The sequence below is a fragment of the Manis pentadactyla genome, chromosome 5 (genome assembly GCF_030020395.1).
Source record: "Manis pentadactyla isolate mManPen7 chromosome 5, mManPen7.hap1, whole genome shotgun sequence".
Taxonomy (NCBI): Eukaryota; Metazoa; Chordata; class Mammalia; order Pholidota; family Manidae; genus Manis; species Manis pentadactyla.
In genome coordinates, this window is record NC_080023.1 from 90,594,080 (window position 1) to 90,614,697 (window position 20,618).

The 20,618-nt window shown below is 39.0% G+C and overlaps 1 protein-coding gene across 1 annotated transcript in view; it reads right to left on the minus strand.

The window, feature by feature from the left end:
- Positions 1-7,295, minus strand: part of PAPSS1 (3'-phosphoadenosine 5'-phosphosulfate synthase 1) — a 120,433-nt gene extending 113,138 nt beyond the window's left edge. The window contains exon 1 of the mRNA XM_036920939.2: positions 7,029-7,295. Within this exon, the coding sequence (XP_036776834.2) occupies positions 7,029-7,223 (195 nt within the window). The 5' untranslated portion in view covers positions 7,224-7,295. The remainder of the gene's footprint in view (positions 1-7,028) is intronic.
- Between the last annotated feature and the right edge of the window lie 13,323 nt (positions 7,296-20,618).

Below are 20,618 nucleotides of genomic sequence, written 5' to 3' on the forward strand. Positions count from 1 at the left end.
TGATTTTGCATTGAGCATTGACTCCCCTATACAGAATTTTATTGTCGTTAACAACCATTTGATCATTAAATAAGAGAGATGCCCTCACAAAAAAAAAAAAAAAAAGTGCACACTTCCAATTGTAAAATAAATAAGTAACCGGGATGTAATGTATAGCATAAGGAATATAGTCAAAATATTGTAACAGCTTGGTATGGTGATAGCTGGTACCTAGAATTATCATGTATATAAATGTTGAATCACTGTGTTGTACACCTGAAACTAATGTAATACTGTGTGTCAACTACCCTTCAATAAAAAATAATTGTCTACAAAAAAATAAAATAAAATAAAACTGTGTAAGAGTGGACACAATAACTCTTATGCACATGAATGTTCATAGCATCATTATATGTGATAAACCAAGAACAGAAACAACTCAAATGTCCATCAACTGATGAATGGATAAAAAGATGGTATATCCATATAAAATGGAATATTACTTAACCATATAAAGGAATAAAGTAGTGATATATGCTGTAAGACAGATGAAAACTGAACACATTATACTAAGTTAAGGACTGAAAACATTATGCTAAGTTAAGGAAGCCAGACACAAAAGGACACTTATTGTATGATTCCATTTATAGTAAAGTTTAGAATACGGAAATTGGAAACGAAAGTAGATTATCAGTTGTGGTAACTATAGAGGAAGGTAGGGAGAAGAAAAGGAATGTCTGCAAATGAGTATAAGGTTTCTTTCTGGGGTGATGAGAATACTCTAAATCAGATGATGGTGATGGTTGTACAACTCTATGAATACACTAAAAAACAATGACTTAGACTTAAACACATGCGAGACGAAGGCATAGGGAAGGGATACAAGCATCAAAGAAATGAGAATGAGAGAAACATGGCTGATTCATCTAAAATTAGAAAATGGACTTCTACACATAATGTCTACTATTTCCACTATTTTTACAGTTAAAACATATTGTAAAAAACTGTGGCCTTAAAAAAGGATACTTCACAGAAATAATTACCACTTAGGTAAATACGAAAAAGAGTTGTTCTCTTCATTTGAACTAATCAGTAATTTATTTTCAAAACAACTCAGGGTTGCAGTTTAACTATTTTGTTGTTGGTATAGTATGGGTAACATATATCTCAGAGCAAAAGATGGCCACTTCTAGGCTGGTGGATGAGAAAATGTGATTATCAATTGGATTTTATTTTAAATTGCTACCTTTGTGTTCCCGTTATATAATTTTCCCCCCTTTTTCTTACTCTAAGCAGAGAAGAAAAGTATCAGCATTAATTCACCATCTCACCCAATGCACAATGTTACAATCAAAAATGTCTCCAGATATTGCCAAACATCCCCCTACAAGTGGTAAAATTTTACCAAATGGAAAACCACCAGAGGAGAAAAATACTCCTCAAAATTCAGTGTTACCATAACCAGACTGCGGAAGCTTATTTCACATTTCAAATTTAGAGAACCGGCTATGCTAAAGGCAGGCTCACACTGCTGGGTACCCTGCCAGAAGCCAGGGCTGCAGAACTGCCCAAAACCAGGATCCCAGAGTAGCCACTATCTACTGAAATTTCCTTGCCTTGGGAAAAAAGTAAAAATAAATATATGAATACATAAATACATAGATAAGTAGAAAAGAATGTTGGCAAAGTTACTATCTAGACCTGCCCTGTCCAGTACAACTTTATAAGTGATGGAAACATTGCCTACTGTGCTGCACAATACAGTGGCCACTTGCTACATGTGGCAATGCAGCACTTGAAATGTGGCAAGTGCAGCTGAAGAACTGAATTTTTTATTTTATTTAATTGTAACTAAATTTAAGTTGCCACAGGAGGCTGGGCTACTGGATTGTACAATGCAGATGCAGACCTTGCTATCATCCTTATTTTTCTTATTGCTGTTAGTCAACATTAAGAGTACATTCTTGGTAGAAGTCCATCATTCCCTCTTCTTTAGGCGATTTTTCTAGCAGCATCTCTCTCTTCCAGGGTCAGAAGATCAATACCTGCCCCTGACCACAGCAGGCCAGTGCTCTGAAGAATAAATATACTGGCCTCTTACTGGGCTCTTCACATTCTTTGTGCTCCATTTCTGCACGCTTGTTCCATTTTGTACCACCTCAGTCTTCCCAAAATCCAGAATGGGCTACTAGTCTTCTATGAAAGGTATCTAACAGTAAAAGGAATAAATTGTTTAGAAAAAGTAGAAATAGTAAAAGGGAAAAGTATCTCATTAATTTGTTTGCTTTTTAAATTAATTTCTCCCAGGTGGAATGTAACATTCATGAGAGCAGGACTCTTTTTAGCTCTGCAGCCCCAGGACCTGGAATGTACAACGTAGGTGTTAAATGTTTGATGAATGAACAATAACAAGAATACCTTAAACGGTGCTCATGTGCCAGGCACCATAGTGCTTTAAAATACAAACTTATTTAAACCTCACTAAAACTATGAGGCACACACTATCATCATTATAAGGTATATTTTATTATCCACATTATTACATTTGAAGATACTGAGGCACAGAGGAGTTAGGTAGTGTGCCTGAGATCATACATGTGAGTGGCAAAACTATAATTTGATTCCTACCACATATGGAGCTTATTCTTACTTAAGTTGTGCAAAAATATTACCTAAGGCTTTTATATCAGAGGCACCCAAGCTTACTCTGCATCCTACCCCTTCTCCCCATCCTGTTTTATCAGGAGAAGCTATGTGTACACATAAAACATCTATAATGAAATATGATTACAGCAGAGTACAACATAATACAAAGGTACACAAACAATGCAGCCCATATGTAAGCATGCATGCGCATAACTGGGGCACACTAGTACGGTAAAGAAGCCCACAGCCTGAAGATTTCAGCAGAGATAAAGGTTAACAGGTATCCCAGGTGGAAGGAAAGACTTGTGCATGGAAGGCAAGCTGGGATTGGGGATACAGAACTATGGAAATTCGAAGAGTGATTGGGGAGAGGGGAATGGATAGGCAAACCAGAGACTGTATGTGTTTCTGAACATCATGTCAGATTTCAGATCCTGCTGTGGGAAGCAGGATCCAACTCAACTGTTAAGGTAGGTCCAAGAAAGAGATTCAGCCAATATGAATCTACAAAATGGGTGAATAATGACGCCTGGGTCTAAACAAAGTGCCCAGATTTCCCTCAGCGCAACTCACACACCCCAAGGGCAGATGAAAACTGGTCCCACTGGAGAAAGGTGTGATCAGAAGGAGAATGATGTTTATCACATCTGATGCTTTGTCAGACTGAGATAAGAGGCAAGTTCATTCTTGATTTTTCTTTACTGTTCTTGTAGACACAGAGAGGGATCATCTTGTTATAATGAACAATGTTTCCTGGTTCCATAACACTGCATTTCCCTCTTTGCTTATATGTACCAAGAATCCACTTCTTTCACCCGCTCCTTAACAGGAGGTATCACCCAAAGCTTAGTACTTGGTCTCTCAAGTTTTTCTTTACATTCTGTAACTCAAATTTAACTGCTAAATCTTTATTTGCAAACTTAACCTAATTCAGTTCCTATAGTTGTACTGTCCACATGCCCCTACTGAGTATTTGAAATGTAGCTTGTCTGAATTGAACTGTGTGGTTAAGTATAAAATATATACTTAGGTAATTTATCTTAATAATTTTATATTGATTATGATAGTATTGAACTTACATTTATATTGAAATGACATATTTTAGATATACTGGGTTAAATAAAAATGTATTATTAAAATTTATTTTGACCTGTTTCTTTCTACTTTTTGTAATATGATCTCTAGAAAATTTTAAATTACATATGTGGCTCATAATTTATTTATATTGGACAGCACTGTTCTATAGATTATCTGTACTAAGGCTGCCCCTCACATGCAGCATGCTTAAAACTAGATCCACTACTAAGAAGCGTAAGATATCTCTGTGCCTCAGTTTGTCTATAAAATGGAGATACTAATTACAATAAAGAATATAACTGTAACAGTAAGAGCTAACACACAACACTTACTATATGCCAAACACTAATTCAAGCATTTTTCATGTATTAATTCTTTTAATCTTCACACTATCCCTGTGAGGCTATCATTCCCATTTCATAGATGAGCAAACAGGACACAGAAAAATTAAGCAACTAGCACAATGTTACATGATTAGTAAATAGTGGAGCCCAGATTCAAGCCCAGGGAGTCAGCTCCAGAGTCCCTGCTTCAAACCAGTGTCTCTTAGGATACCCATCTCAGAAATGTTGCAAAAATTCAGTACGTGAATTTAGGTAAAACATTTCAAACTATACCTGGCACAGAGTAAACTCACCTTCAGTGTTTAACTATTACCACCATTACTCCAGCTTCCAACCTACTTTCCCATTTCACTGCATGTCACAATGTTTCTCCCTATTTCCCAGGATTAAAACTTCAGGATTATCTTTTAACACATCTCCCTCTTGCATCCCCTAACTCTAGTCAGTTCCTTCTGACTCTTCCTTCAATGTTTTCAATGCATCTACTTCGTTTTTCCCACTACCACCTTATCTGCCCAGCCCTTCCCACCCTCACACCAGACAACTTAATAACAAGAACACCTTAAATAGTGATTAAGTATCAGGCATGCTTCAAATCCATTAATGCATTTAAAACTCACTATAGCCCTGTCTGTTCCTCAGGACTTCCACACCTGAGCTCTAACAGTGTCTAATTTCTTCAGCAGGTCTTCCTGGAATGTCAATTTTATCATGCGATGGGAACTTCAAAGGTGTACGGATTCTTCACACTTGTGCCTATCAGTTGATCAAAATATAAGAGAGAAAGATGACAAGTATTCCCTATTAGGGTGAAGAAAGACTTACAAGGCCCAAAAATAAAAAATTCTAGCCTCATCGAAAATCTCCCAGAGCCCTGTTTTAACTCAGCATCCAACATTAACAACTGCATAACCTAACCCCATGCTATCTATTCAGTCTTATCACCACTCCTTAACAAAAACTCTCCAGAGTACCTAAACAAGTCTCTTCATTGTTCCTGGAGTACACACTAATAATATATTACCAATGCTTAAAGCCAGCCTTTATTTGTATAGTTGCCCTCTGCCTCAGAGATCTGGGTATATTTCTCCTCCACAAGCCCTCCCCAAAACACCTAGGCTAAACTAATCTCTCCTCTAAATTGTGACAAAACTTCTGCCTTACTCCATTCACTATGGTCCATAGCGATACATTCAACCACTGAAAACTCTAACCAGATCAAGATCAACTGGAAGGCAAGCACTGAATTGCTAATTTTTTATCTCCATGAGTGGCACAGGTCTCTGCAAAGAATGAGCACTTATTTGGCAAATGAAATAGCAAATAAAAGAAGTGTGGATATCGTAACTGAAATTATCTGTAATCACCCTAATTTAGTTAAATCTTATTTCCTAATCAAGAAACAGCTCAATATCAGGATCAGTAACAATAGTTTCATGGCATTGGTTTCATTGCACTTTCAAACTCATTATGTTCTTTATGCCTCACAACAACCTGGTGAAGTACACACTATTATATGCTTCTTAACAGTGTGGGTAAAACTGCAATATTTCCAGAACTTCTGCCTGGCCTTAGTGCATCTCCATATCAACAGGTGTTCCCAAGGGGTGGAGAAAAATTAGTCATCTCTGTATCAATAGGTGATTACAGCAGGGAGCAGGGCCTATCTGGACCAGAGAGGTGTGACGGGGTCCTTTTGCAGCCAGGACACAAGAGACATGGACAAGAGGTAAACGACTGCTTGTAAGCAATAAATGGGTTTCTCCCACTTTAATTCTCCCTTTCACAGATTCCAGCTTCAAAGGTTATTTGCCCGAGGCTGGGGACATATTCCCCCTCCATCCCCACTCCTGAGTTACAAAAGTCATCTGAGGTTTAAAGAATTAGTGTTTTTCTTCAAGATCACACAGCTACTACATGGCAAAGCAGGAACTAGAAATGAGGCCAGTAACAGTGCTCTTTCCAATGTTCTAATTCACCTTTTATCCCCTTTCCCTCCTTATTGCCTAAGGAAGAGTTAAACTACTAAAAGGAGAAAGCAACAGGGTAAGAATCCTTGGTAAAAACAGATATGGTAAATTAGCAACTTGAAGGGAATACCTGTCAGACACAGCTTCCTTTTCCTTTGACTCACCAAGGGCAATCAATGATCTGCAAGGCTGCCTTTATCAACAAGACCACATGATTTTGTTCACTGTGAAATAAAAATTTCCATCTAAACCTAAAACCATTTCCTGATTCCAAAGTTGAACACAACCTCCCCAACCCCCACCAGCTCTGAACTTACAAAATTTTAAGCTAAAGCTGTTGCTTATCAATGTATAATTAAGGAAGCAACCTTCTGAGGACATGGCACTTGACCAATGGCAGTCCTTGATAACGTGATAAACCATTAGTCTTCCCACACCTTACTGTCTCCAGGAATCCAGTCTTTGAAACTCCAAACATTCCTATTTAACACGTAACCACAAAGAACCTCAGTTCAGGGCAGTCTCAGCTCATGAATGGTCACATTGTTGAGTATTCTCCCTTCACACTGCAATTCAGAAATGGGAAGACACGGAGATGGATCCAAACCTGGGCTAACTGCACTGGCAGAGCCAAAAAAAAACAAACCAGGGACGCACGTAAGGCGCCCGCTGCCTCCTCCTCTGCAGATCTCCATCCACTCCGGAGAATGCAGAAAGCTCCCCCAGGGGTGCAGGTTTCAGCAGCTGCCAGCCCATCCCGAAAGATTTTCCTTGAGGTTTCATGTGAGCTGGAGAAGGCGTCCTCCGCACTGACGGTGGGTCTGGCCGCACGCAGCGGCCAGCTCTAGACCCCCGCCCGACACCAGCCACAGCCCCAGTGGAAGATGCCGCCGCCTCGGATACCAACCCCCGCGCCAAGAAAGAAGGAGGAGGAGGGAAAAAGACAGGAGCTCCCGTACGAACTGTAGCCGAAGGTTTCCACAGCTGCCTCTGCTCCTCTGCCCCTACTCACCCAGTTCTGTGCGTTATTGCTCAGCTTGACTTTCTTGCACAGGCTCCCAGGAACCTCCATTGCTATACCGAGCGCGCGCGGGTGCCAGGATTCTCGCTGCCCAGAGCGCGGCACTGGAGGCCGGCGGGGGCGGGGCGGGAGGATAGGCGGGGCCTCCTCGCGCTGGGACCGGCGCGCGCTGACGTGAGCACGCATTCGTGGTCGTGGCGCCGACTGCTCGGCCTGTGGGCTGTGCCACCGAGAGGAGCCCGGGGCCGAGGCAGGTCGGGGAGCGGAGAGGCTGCGCGCGAGAACCCGAGACGAGCTGAGGGTGGGGCTCTCTGGGCTGACGCGAGCGCGCAAGACGCTCTTTCCTTTTGATTCTGAGGAAAGGGCGGGCCCTGGGAAGGTATTCGTGGAACGTTCTCCCTCTCCCTGGGACGCGTTACGCCTGCGCAGGCGCAGAGGCTAGAACGACTCCTCGGCGCCCCACCTAGAGTTCGGCAAGAAAGCTGTGTGGCGCTTGGCTTTCCGAGCTCCTTGCGGAAGTTGCCGCTTGGCAAACGTTCCCGTGATATCCCGCCCCTCTCGCTTTTCCCTCAGAGACCGAGTCACCAGGCTCCTGTCCGCCCAATCTGTCCTTGTGTCAGCCTGGCCAGTGTTTAAAAAGGGATTTTCCAGACTCGCAAATAGAAGAATTGATTTACGGAACAGCTCATTCTCCACACTTTACCCTTGATTTTAAAATTATGCTCAACGCTCAACTTCAGAAAAAAGTCAATAAGCTCCACCCCTGGATATCTAGTGGGTATTTGCAAGGTGCTTCCTTCCCCACTTGGGGACCTCTTCATATCAGTTTTCTGTGCAATACCTCTCAACAACTAGGCCAAAAAGGGCCTCTATAACACTGGTTTCCCAGGAAACCCTTAGAGGACTGAAATCCAGGAAGGGCCGCTGGGTATCCTACCAGCCAAGCGTAACGCTCCTCCTCCTTCAGTGCGTTCTACCACAGGGTAGAATGCCCATCTGTGGAGGATATTTTCATATTCACCTAATACAGGGCTAGATCATAGGAGGATGGGCTAGGAGTACGCGGGTGCTTCATCCACAAGTTACATACCCTCACAACTCCATTACTCCAAACAATTTTCCGCAGCTTGCCCTGACACCAAGATAGTTGGTTGAGCCTCTGCTCTTCCATAACGCAACACCCACCTACACACACGCACCACAGTCACTAAGACTTAAAGCTAACAGTCAATAGCTAACAAATCAATCCCCTGTTTACCCACGGCTACTGTCTTATATTAGACCTTCCCCATATCCAAGATGAATAACAATTCCTTAGCTGGTCATCTTCCCATTAGTGCAGCCACTGCCAGCACCTGGGTCGCACACTCCATTCTTGATAATGCTGTCAGAGTGCTATTTCTAAAATGGCAATCCTATCTTAATCACTTAAGATGTCAGTGGTTGCCTGTGGCTTTTTCTTAGGGGATTCTTAATTTAGAGTCTGTATTTCTCTATAGAGTCTGTATACAACTGAATTTTAATATAATTCTTAATTCTGCCAATAACAGGAATGAGTTTGGAAGATGAGCTCAAGCTTCAAATGGTAAGACATAGATGCAATTGGAATCAGCCATTTTTCCCAGGAGTCCTGGGACTCTTAGAGAATAAATGGTATTTAGAGAGAAAAGGTATTTAGATATCACAGTCTGAACTTCCAGGAGTGCACATTACTTTTGAGTTAGTCTGTGTTTCTGGGCTTTTTCAGTGGAAGATTTTTTAAGATAAAATACATCATGCATTTACACTGATACTGTCAAATCAAATTCATGATTCCAGACATTATTATGCAAATGAACCTGAAACATCTTGTCAAACCAGAAACAAGGAAATTATTGAATACCACTAGGATTATGTCACCAGCTTGAAAAACCTTCCCAATTTTGTCAAAGAGGGCACAACTAGAGTATGAAAGGGTATACAGCTATACAATATTGAAACAAGTCAAATATGTTTAAATCCAGATGTTCATAATAATGACAATTTAAAAAGAACCCATCACCCTTGGATGCCTGTGAACCAACTCATTATTTTGAAAACTGAAAAATAAAGGGAAAAAATTAAGCATTTACCCTGCTACCTGCACTAACTGCAAGTCAGGTGTTGAAAAAGTTGATGAGGGAAAGTTTCTCTTTGTAGAAGTACAGCTAATAAATGAAGAAGCAAAGACAGAATTATATTATCATCTTACACCATTTTAATGAAATAACAGATAAAGGCAGTGGTCCTCAGCAGTTGTGCACATCATGAAAATAAACAACATCAGAACTTTTTTGCTTCCTGATGAACTATTAATGTCCACCCCTCTCAAAATCAAACCTGATCCTAATCGAGACTTAAGGTCTAATTATCAGTTTACCATTAATACAGAGGAAAGAGGAAGATGTAAAGTCATCACAATACAATCAACCAAATCTAAACTGTGGAAAACTCTACATCATAAATGACCTGAGTATTTGAAAATTCAAATTCATTTACAAGAGAAAATTGAGGAAGAACTAAAAATTAAAAGAAATAGCCAGTATTTTAAATATATGGAACTTATTTGAACACTGATTCAAACAAAAAATACCTTTCAAAAATGTATGGCAACAGACACATAAAACAGATGCTCCACATCACTAGTCATCAGAGAAATGCAAATTAAAACCACAATGAGATATCCCCTCACACCAGTAAGGATCACCACCATCCAAAAGACAAACAACAACAAATGTTGGTGAGGTTGTGGAGAAAGGGGCACGCTCCTGCACTGTTGGGAGGAATGTAAACTAGTTCAACCATTGTGGAAAGCAGTATGGAGGTTCCTCAAAAAGCTCAAAATAGAAATACCATTTGACCCAGGAATTCCACTTCTAGGAATTTGCCCTAAGAATGCAGCAGCCCAATTTGAAAAAGACAGATGCACCCCTATGTTTGTTGCAGCACTATTTACAATAGCCAAGAAATGGAAGCAACCTAAGTGTCCATCAGTAGATGAATGAATAAAGAAGATGTGGTACATATACACAATGGAATATTATTCAGCCATAAGAAGAAAACAAATCCTACCATTTGCAACAACATGGATGGAGCTAGAGGGTATTATGCTCAGTGAAATGAGCCAGGCAGAGAAAGACAAGTACCAAATGATTTCACTCATCTGTAGAGTATAAGAACAAAGCAAAAACTGAAGGAACAAAACAGCAGCAGACTCACAGAACCCAAGAATGGACTAACAGTTACCAAAGGGAAAGGGACTGGGGAAGATGGGTGGGAAGGGAGGGATAAGGGGGGGAAAAAAGAAAGGGGGCATTATGATTAGTATGTATAATGTGGGGAGGGGCATGGGGAGGGCTGTGCAACACAGAAAAGACAAGTAGTGATTCTACAGCATCTTACTACACTGATGGACAGTGACTGTAATGGGGTATGTGGGGGGGACTTGGTGATGGGGGGAGTCTAGTAAACATAATGTTCCTCATGTAATTGTAGATTAATGATACCAAAATAAAAAAATAAAAATGTATGGCAATAGGGGAAATTTGAAGAGTCTATGGATTCTGGATATTAAAGACTTACTGTTTTTGATGTGATAATACCATTGCTACATTTTTTTAAAGGAGTAATATTAGAAACACATACTGAAAGATTTACCAGTGAAATAGCAATGCCATAAGTATTTAAAAACAAAATGAGTCTCTTGGAAATTAAAAGCAATATAGCAGGAGTGGGAAAACGGTGAAGTTATCTCCCAGGAAGCAAATCCAAAAAGGTGAGAAATAGAAAACTGTTTTCAGGTCAGGGAATCCAACATCCAAATATTAGTAGTTCTAGAAAGATCAAACTCACAGGAGGAAGTGACCAAGGAAATTATTCAACGAAATTTCCTAGATCTGAAGAACTTGAGTCCTTCCCTGAATATCCAGCTCAACAGATAAAAGGTGAATGCACAAAGCATAATGTTAGGAAATTTCAGAATACTGTTGCCCAGTGTTCTGAATTTGTTTGGAAATCCTACAAGCTTCCAAAGAGAAGAAGGAGAGCTCACAAAGAACCAGGAGGAAAAATGAAAATATCAGGAAAAACACCAAGAGCTAGAAGAAAAATGGAACAATACCTTCAGAGCTCCAAAAGAAAAGCATTTCCAACCTAGTAATTGGAATTATCATACACCCTCTCTCAAAGAAATACTGGAGGGTATGTTCTACCTAAATGGAAAGAATAGGATCTGGCATCCAGAAACCAGGAGTTTCCAAACAAGAAACAGCCAAAGGTAATTCCTGGAGTGATGGTGAAGGGAGATCCCAGGATGACTGCCATGTACCAGATCTAGGGGAACATCAGTCAGAAAGCTCCCCAAGAGGTTGGAAGACCCCTGGAGAGCTTTGTTAAGAAAAAGAAATTGATAGAACATCTGATGGGAATGACCATACTGAAAATGATTCAGACACCTGACAAAGAGTTTGGGGTTAAATCAGTGTTAACTAGTAGAAAACTAAGTCATCAAAAAGGACACATTTATCATACCCTTTCTGTACACACTACATTTCAGGGTAATCAAATAATCTATGAGAGAAAGGTCATACTGACAGAATTTCAGAAGGAATATTGGTATTAAAAATCACTATTTTGAATATCTGATGAGGTGATTTATATAGGCAATATAGGCAATAATCATTAGTGGCTACTAAGTGTATTAGATAAAAGGTAATGTGATGGTTAATAGTATGTGTCAACTTGACTGGGCCACAGGGTGCCTAGATATTTGGTTAAACATTATTCTGGGTCTATCTATGAGGACATTTCTGGATGGGATTAACATTTCAATCAGTAGACTAAATAGATTGCCCTCCCTGATGGAGACAGGCCTCATCCAAACAGTTGAAGGTCTGAGTAGAACAAAAAGATCACTCTTCTGCATGTAAGAGGGAGCTTCTCCTGCCTTACTGTCTTGAGCTGAGACATTGTTCTTTTCCTGCCTTCAGACTCAAACTGCAGCATTGGCTCTTGGGTCTTTCAGACAGGCCTTGGACTCAGACGGGAACTGCACCATTAGCCTCTCCTGGGTCTCCAACTTGTTGAATGTAGATCTTAAGACTTCTTAGGCTCTGTAATCATGTGAGCCAATTCCTTATAATAAATAAATAAATATCTATCTATCTATCTATCATCTATCATGTGTCTGTACAATGGTTCTGTTTCTCTGGAGAACCCTGACTAATACAGGTAGGAAAAGGAATTTTATAATGGAAGAATCAGGCTGACACCACCTGCATCCACTTATCAATCTTAGCATCTCTAAAACTGGGACACCAGATATCATGTACCTTAAAATGTGATATAATAAGAAATACTCAGCAGTAATTGTTTTAGTTTGGGTTGTTCAAGAACAGTCATGGAGAAAAGGATTTGAGTACAAGTCATTTACTTTGGAGGTGATCCCAGGGAACACCATTAGTGGAATAGGAAAGCAATACAGGAAACAGGAAGGAAATTAGTAAAGAGTGTGTTATCAGACAGCCATTTGGGGTAACTGGAACTTAATACCACTCGGGCACTCTGAGAAACTTTGTTGAACATGTGCTTCAGATTATATTGCCTGAGTATGTGTGTGTGTGTGTGTGTGTGTGTATTCAAGGACTACTGCCAGGGTGTTTATTCCCTGGTATTTTGGATTGTAATGCAGGTAGGTAGAGAGAGCACTGGTTCAAAAGAAAGCCCATTTGCAAAGAGATGGAAGTATATTCACAGGTGGAAGTCAGAATGGCATGCTGTACAATAGTAAGGGCTGAAGGGCTATGGATAGAGCACCAGAGTGTTTGTTATAACCATCTATAAAGTATATATCATATAAGTATATATCATACTTAGTCATAATAATGTAAACTATAAATATAAACCTTAACAAAATTACAGTATGACTAGATGAAGAAGTTGAGGGGATGAAAGGGATGTGTGTGTGTGTGTGTGTGTGTGTGTGTGTTAGTGATAGGAGAAGAAAGAGGGATAAGTGTCCATTATCTACACTGAGAAACCAATAGATATGGCTTAAAACATAAAGACAAGAATAGCCATACACACCTATTTCCAGATATGGAAATATATACCAAGACAATTAGCTTAAAGACTTAAGAGTGGTTGCTGCATCTAGGGAAGGAGAATTGGGTGAGAAGGGAAAGACGACCAGTGATTTGCTCTTTATCTTAAAATTCCTTATAGAATTATTTGACTCGAAACTAGTTGGATATATAATTTTGACAGACATGTACAAAAAACTTTTTTAAATAAGAGTGAATTAAAGGTCAAGTGAAATTAGCATGTGAGAACAATGCTTAAGATATTTGTCCTAAAAAAGGAAAAGAGAAATGACATATAGCTGAAGGACAATACAGAATCAAGATGAGATATTTTAAAAAAGAAAGGAGAAGCAAGAGCAAATTTCATGCTGATGAGAATGATCCAATAGAGAGCGAGAAGATAACTGATGAACGGAGTTCGTTGAGGGTTGGAATCCAGAGTACAATTGATGATGGGCCTTTTATTGAGAGGTAGGCAGTTCCTGCAAAATAAAGTAAAAGTAGAAAATGGCACAAATGCCAGCCAATTTATATAGGTGGTGGGAAGATGAAGAAATTTTCACTGAGGGCTTTTACTGTATCATTCAAGTATGAAGCAAGGTCTTCAGTGAGAAAAGACTATACTCTGAGAACTACTGCTCTAAATAATGAATGGGCATTCCTAGATATCTAGGAGTAATTTAACAAAAACACTGAGATACTGTCCTTCATAATTTAACTGTATGTTCCAAAAGTCATCAAAACTAAAAAGAACAAATTAAATATTTTAAGCTAAACTAAGGAGCTATAAAAATTTGGAAACCCAGAGCAAAGTATATTATACCTTTTTGGTTATAGAGGTATTCTCAGTAGCATAGTAATAGTTAGGTAAGTAATCATGGTAATACTGTAAGTCACTTACTTTGGTAATATTGGGGCATCAGACTCAGAAATTCATCTAAGATAAACAGAATTAAAAAGATGCCACACAAGCTAGAGATTAATGGTCTCTAGGATCTCATTCACCCTTCACACTCGATATTGTTAAATTCCCACTAGCTGAGAAACTGGTGTGATGATTTAGAAGCAGACAGGGATATTTGATTTCCATTTGGAAGGAATCATGGCAGATTCTGGAAAATTCCATTAGTCCTACTCACTTCAGGACTCTAGAACTTGCCATAAGTCAGTCTGTAGAGAAAATTATCCCTCTAGTTAAGACAGTTCCATTTCTCCACATTTTGCATGTGTGGAGAGGATATATAAAGATATGTAAAGGCATATCTAATCCACCAGGGGTATATGATTAAACAAAGAACAAGATAAGAGAAACAGAGCTGAAAGAATCCTTGAAACATCATTTATCAATTTCATCTAAAGGATTTCCTTTTTGTTCTTTCTTTAAGAAATAGCTCTCAAGTAGTGAATTTCATAAGACCAGTAAATTACTAAAATTGTTATATTGTAAAATTATGACTGTCCATAATTCAAAGGAGATCTTCACAATGAATGAAAATAACGTGCTTGAATTCTGGGTTTTCTACTAATTATATGACCTCCAGTGAGTCACTTAACCTCTGGGTGAGTTGGTTGGATAAACTTATCTCAATAGATTCTTTCAGTTCTAAAATTATTCTAGGTTCTTAATGTAAATATCATTTGTACCTGAAAATAATACTCAAAACCACAATTTATCTATAAGCACCTTACTATATGTAAAACATTGTGTTGATAATTTCTATATGTTAAAATAGCTAAGCAGTAAGTAATGGGAAGCAACACCAAACACAGCATATATTCTTTTCCCTAGATCTTTTAGAATAATTATGATGCAGCTCATCCATGTTGTTGTATTAATAGTTCATTTCATTTTATTGATTAGTATTCCATTGTGCTTAAGATGTTGTTAAATTAACATTTGTTAAGTAGAGCACAGGGTGCTATATGGTGAACGGCGGCTCAACAACAGACAACAAGAAAAACTGAAATAGAGAATTTTATTACTTATAGGTCCTGGAAGATGTACCTGGCGCACCTTGAGGGGCCACATGGGGAGGACAAGGCAGGGTGCAGAGTGAGAGAGGCAAGACCTGGGGCACGTGCCTTTATTAGGGTTCACAGGTATACTGTTCTGGGGTTCCCAAGCTAAGGGCAGGTTGGTCAATTCAAACCAAAAAGAGTAAGATTTTGGTAAGTTCCATGGGGGTCATGTAAGGGGATACAAGAGGGAAGTCCTGGGAGGCAGAGAGACTGTGGGTCACAAGGGCTATTGGGGAAATCATATCAGGAACTTATGTTTGCTTGTGACCCTGGGGGCTATTACCTAGGGCATGTGGTTGCAGGGGGCCTAGTGTCAGTTTAAGCTCCCACAGGCCAAACAAAATGGGTATCAAGACAGCAATACCATGGAGTGGCTTAGCTAAACTCTCAACATATGGATATACTATAATTCATTTATTCATCTGTGGAGGGATATTTGGGTAATTTCTGTTTTGGGCTATTGTAGATAAAACTGCTGTGAACATTCATATGCAAATCTTTGTGTGGACATACACTTTCCTTTCTCCTGGGCAAATATCTAGGAGGGGAATGGCTGGGCATTCCCACCACATGGTGGGCATAATCTAATTTTTGAATGACTGCCAAAACCATTTTCCAAAGCGGTTATACAATTTTACATTCCTGCCAGCAGTGTATGAGAATTGTTGTTCCACACCCTTGCCAACATGTGCTATGGTTGGTCTCTTTAATTTTAGTCATTGGAGGAGTATGCAACGGTATCTCATTTTGGTTTTAACGTGGACTTCTCTATTGACTAATGATGTTAAACATCTTTTCATATGCTTATTTGCTCTCTGTATATCTTCTTTGGTTAAAGTTCTGGTCAGATCTTTTGTCCATTTTCTAATTGAATTGTTTGCTCTCTTATTACTAAGTTCTGAAAATTCTCTGTTCCATCTCAAACATTTTATTTTTCACCTCTGAAAGTTTAATGTGGGTCTTTTAAAAAATATATATTTTCCATTCCTCCATTTAATGTGAGCTATCTTTCCCCTACCTGTTTAAATAGGTGAAATAACTATTTTAATGTCCTTATCTACTAATTCTATCATCTGTGTTTACATGTCTTTGTGTTGATTCATTTTTCTCATTATGGGTCATATTGTCCTTCTTTCCCACCCACCTTTCCTCCTTTTCATCAGACCCCTGATATTGTGAATTTTACCTTTGAATGCTGCATATTTTTGTATTCCTATAAATGATCTGGAGCTTTATTCTACATCACTTAAGTTACTTGGAAATAGTTTGATCCTTCCAAGATTTGTTTTTAGCATTATTAGGTGATACCAGAGTAGACTTTAGTCTGTGACTAATTGTGGCCCACCACTCAGAATACCATTTTAAGTATTTTTCCCAATACCAAGGTTTTCCACTCTGGCTACTGGGAACACAATCTATTTTCTGCTGGTTGTGAGCTCCGGGCATTTTTTCCTTTGCTTCTCTCAAGTAGTGTTTTTCTCTGTCCTACATTAGTTTCCTGGCTTGCCTTTGCTCAGGTGGACTATCTGCCATCTCTGGAGCTTTCTCTGTGGCAGCCCTCTCCTCCCAAGTACTCTGCCTTGACTCCCAGACTCCCAGCTCCCCTTTCCTAACTCAGGAGACCACTGGTCTCTCTCTGGATTCCCCCTCCCTGCACTGTAGCCAGGAAACTCTCTCCAGACAGTAAGCTTTCTAGGGCTTTCCTCATTTATTTCCCCATGTCTCCGGGATCACTGTGCTGCACTGCCTGGCATCCAATGTCTGTCAACCCTTGTTTCATATAGTATTTTGCTGGTTTTTCTCATGTGTTTCAGGTAGGAGAGTATATCCCCTCTCTGATACTTTTGATGCCAGAGGTAGAAGTTGCTTCCTTATGTGGTTACCTTCATAGTAGTAACTTCTCTGCTTTTTTAAAAAAGTTTCACCACTGAAATGCACATCCCTAGACAGTGTAATTTAGTCATGACAATTTAAGAAGTATAATATGTTTTTTAAATGATTTTAATCTGTACATCTACTCCTCCATCCTTTTCATTTCCTTACAGTGCTACTAAAGGGAAATGATGTGCTGACCTAAGAAAACTCGGAAATGAGTAGAATCTGTAACTAAAAGCAAAAGGAACTGCACATAAGCCTGTACTAGTTGATACCTTTGAGGCTACAGGTTAACAATTCTGATGCAGCTGGACATGTATAACAGAATCAAACAAGAAAGTGGGTGGCACAAAGTAAGAGCCAAGTTTCTCACTGTTGAAGTGGGATTCAGATAAGCAAGGAGTGGAGTTGGGAGGAGGCTAGAATGATTCATCTGGCAATAGATTGGAATTGGAGACATTAGTAAGAACTCATGTTTAACTTAATATAGATGCAGATTATTACATATAGAAATATATACAGAAGTGATACGCACATATGTGTTTCTTTGTCAGTTGAGAGAGTGCAAAAGACAAAACACTCCAGTAGCCATGAGTACATTTAATGCCCAGATCTTTATCATTTTCTAATATCATTTCCAATGAAAGGAGCCAGTGTTTCTTGGAGAAATGGTTGGTTCTAGGACTAGCAAAAAAACATACAAAATGAGCCTGGAACATCTTAGTGTCAGAAAATCGTGAAGTACAAAAAACAAAAGCAAAACAAAACAATAAAACATAACATTAATGCAGGTCTGTCAAAGGAACATAGAAACCAAATGTAAGAGATCCCAATTGCCAAAGCTGGAACAATTTGAGCAACAAAAAAATAAAGTATTGAATTATCACTAGTAGGAAATATCTGTGAGCCCATATTGATATAAATAAGTGATTGAATAAATAAATAAATAAATAAATAAATGGGGAGAGGAGACAAATATCCCAAGTAAAGGAATTCCCAGTAACTTATATAGATATTTGACTCTCAAAGAGAGGGAGCATAAATCTCCACCCCTTAAACATGGGCTGTGCACACTTCCTTCCAAATAAGACATTATAGGAATGGAGATTAAAAAAAGTAACTTCACAGTGAAGAAACTTGATGAACCATACAACCACCAGGTAATCAGAATGAACATCAAAAGTGATAAATCATGTTGGTAGTATGTAGTCTTGATGTGATATATTGAAAATGACATCTTAACCTCTGTGATCTTCCTCTAAAAACCCATAATCCCAGCCAAGTCATGAGGAAAACACCAAATTCCAATAGATAGGTAACCTACCACATGCCTGACCAGTACTCTTCAAAACTGTCTATGGGATACCTTAGTTAATGAGGTTTTATTCTAAAGATGGGGGAGGAAAGGGAAAGAGGGAGTGTTTTCAGCAGACATACAACTAGGATAATGAGGAAATAACACCCTAGGAATCCATATAATGGAAACTCATTCATTCTCTGCCTCTGCTTTTATTGCTCCTACCCCTACCAACTAACTGAATGATTTTCTCACAAATGGCCCAAGTGGTAGAATCTAATTTGGTCTGCCTACCACAATCCAATTTAGGCTATCCCTATTGATAGAAGCTCTCATACCAGGATATCTTTTAAGTTGCTGGCCAGCCTAAAGATAGTTGCTTTGGGTCAGGTGCCCAACTGGAGTCTAATCACCTGTGACCAGAGATTGGGTTCTGTAGTCTAAAATACAATAATTAATTCATTAGGAAGCACTTAGATGGGGGTTATAGTTCAGGAAGAACCTCAGAATGACATACTCTTCTCTTACATAACAGACCTGGTTTTTCCAAAGTTTCTTCCATTGGACTTCAATTCTTTGTCAATGTGTGTTTTCTGAAAAAGGGTCCTGGGATAAATCTGATTCAATAAGTATTTATAAGTGATTCCTAAGTGCCAAGCACAGTTCTATGTAGTATTTGGAAAAGGCAGGTTAAACAAAGTAAATTTCTATACAGTAAAATACTTACTATTTTTAGCTAGCTATTATAAACTCAAGAGAAGGGCTATAGTTTCCACTGTCTCCAGATTTATGAAACTGGGTGTTCTTCTTCTGAAAAGCATTTCTTAAGCCTCAGATTTTACAAAAGATACATCCTGAGAAACACTCAAAATCACAATTCCACAATTGAGGATCCAGGAAATGAAGTTGTCAGCAAATACATGTGCTGCAGTGACTAGTCTGTACAAGGTACCTCCTCTCACCTGATGAATCTCCCCCTCCTGGTATTCACACCCTGTGGAATCCTCTTTCACATTGAATCCAGCAAATCCTGTCACTGACTTTAGCAGACTGTGGCAGAAGTGACTGCCTGTCAGTTCTAGGCTTACACCTGACCATTTAAGAAGTCTGGCTACCTTGCCTGAAAAACTAAGTGAAGAGGCTGTTTGGAGAGAAAGAGGCTCTGATACTACATGGAAAAGACCAACGAATCCACCACAGGGAGAAACAGACCCCCAAATATCTGACCCCAGTAGAGCTCTCTCAGCCAGATCCATCATTCAATCCATCTTACCTGAAGTAACAGACATATGAGTGACAAAGCTGGCCTACACATTCCAGTTCCAGTAGTGAAATAAACAAGCCATGACCAGATCTTACTCCACAGAACTGTGAGGCATGATAAAATAGTTGTTGTTTTAAGCCACCAAGTTTTGAACTAGTTTGTTAGGCATAATAGGTAAATAAAAAATACACAAACTGTTTTGGAAAAATTGCATAAACTTAATGTATTGTCCCTAAATTATGTTTATAGATACATACTTGTTTCAGAAATGACCCACATTTTTATTTATAAATACTTAAATAATTTCACTGTTTACTACAGTTTCTTTCATTTATTTTTTAAAATAACTGCTATATCAGTAAAAAGTCAAAATCAAATGAAGCTATGAAATATTTAATTACAGAGAAACCAGCTTAATTGTGCATATTTCTTACAGTAAACAAAATTAAAATGCTTTCATACAATAAGGCACTAAGAAAAATTGGATTGAACTTGAGACATCCATTTGTTTATAACTGAAAAATCTAATTTAAAAACATATCTACTCATTTAGACTGCAACAAACATCAATAGCAATTAAGAAATTATAAATTGCTAACATAAAAACAAGATTCTAATTTCAGTCAGGGACTGTCACCCTTTATTTACAAGCTTGGGTATGCTAATTACGTACTCTACAGAAGGTAAAATGTCTTTTTCTCTCCTCCCCTTTTCCTCTTCCCTTCTGTCCACCCTTCCCTTCACCCCTAAACCTTTTCTCCCTGAATGTCCAGAATACTAAGTAGGTTACACTGGTCTGGGTTTTTGTGAAGCGAGATTCTGAGAAACCCCTGCATTCATTTCAGACAAGACAGTCAGAAACCCCAATGTTGCACTACTATGTTGGAATACCAAGAAATCTTCCCCATTTTAGGACTTGCTGCTTTCTAGGTGGAGTAGTCTAGCAACAGAAGATGCACAGGATCCCAAATCAGCTCTCCACTCCTTACACAAAAGCTGTACTTTTGGTCAGCTCTATTGGACACAAC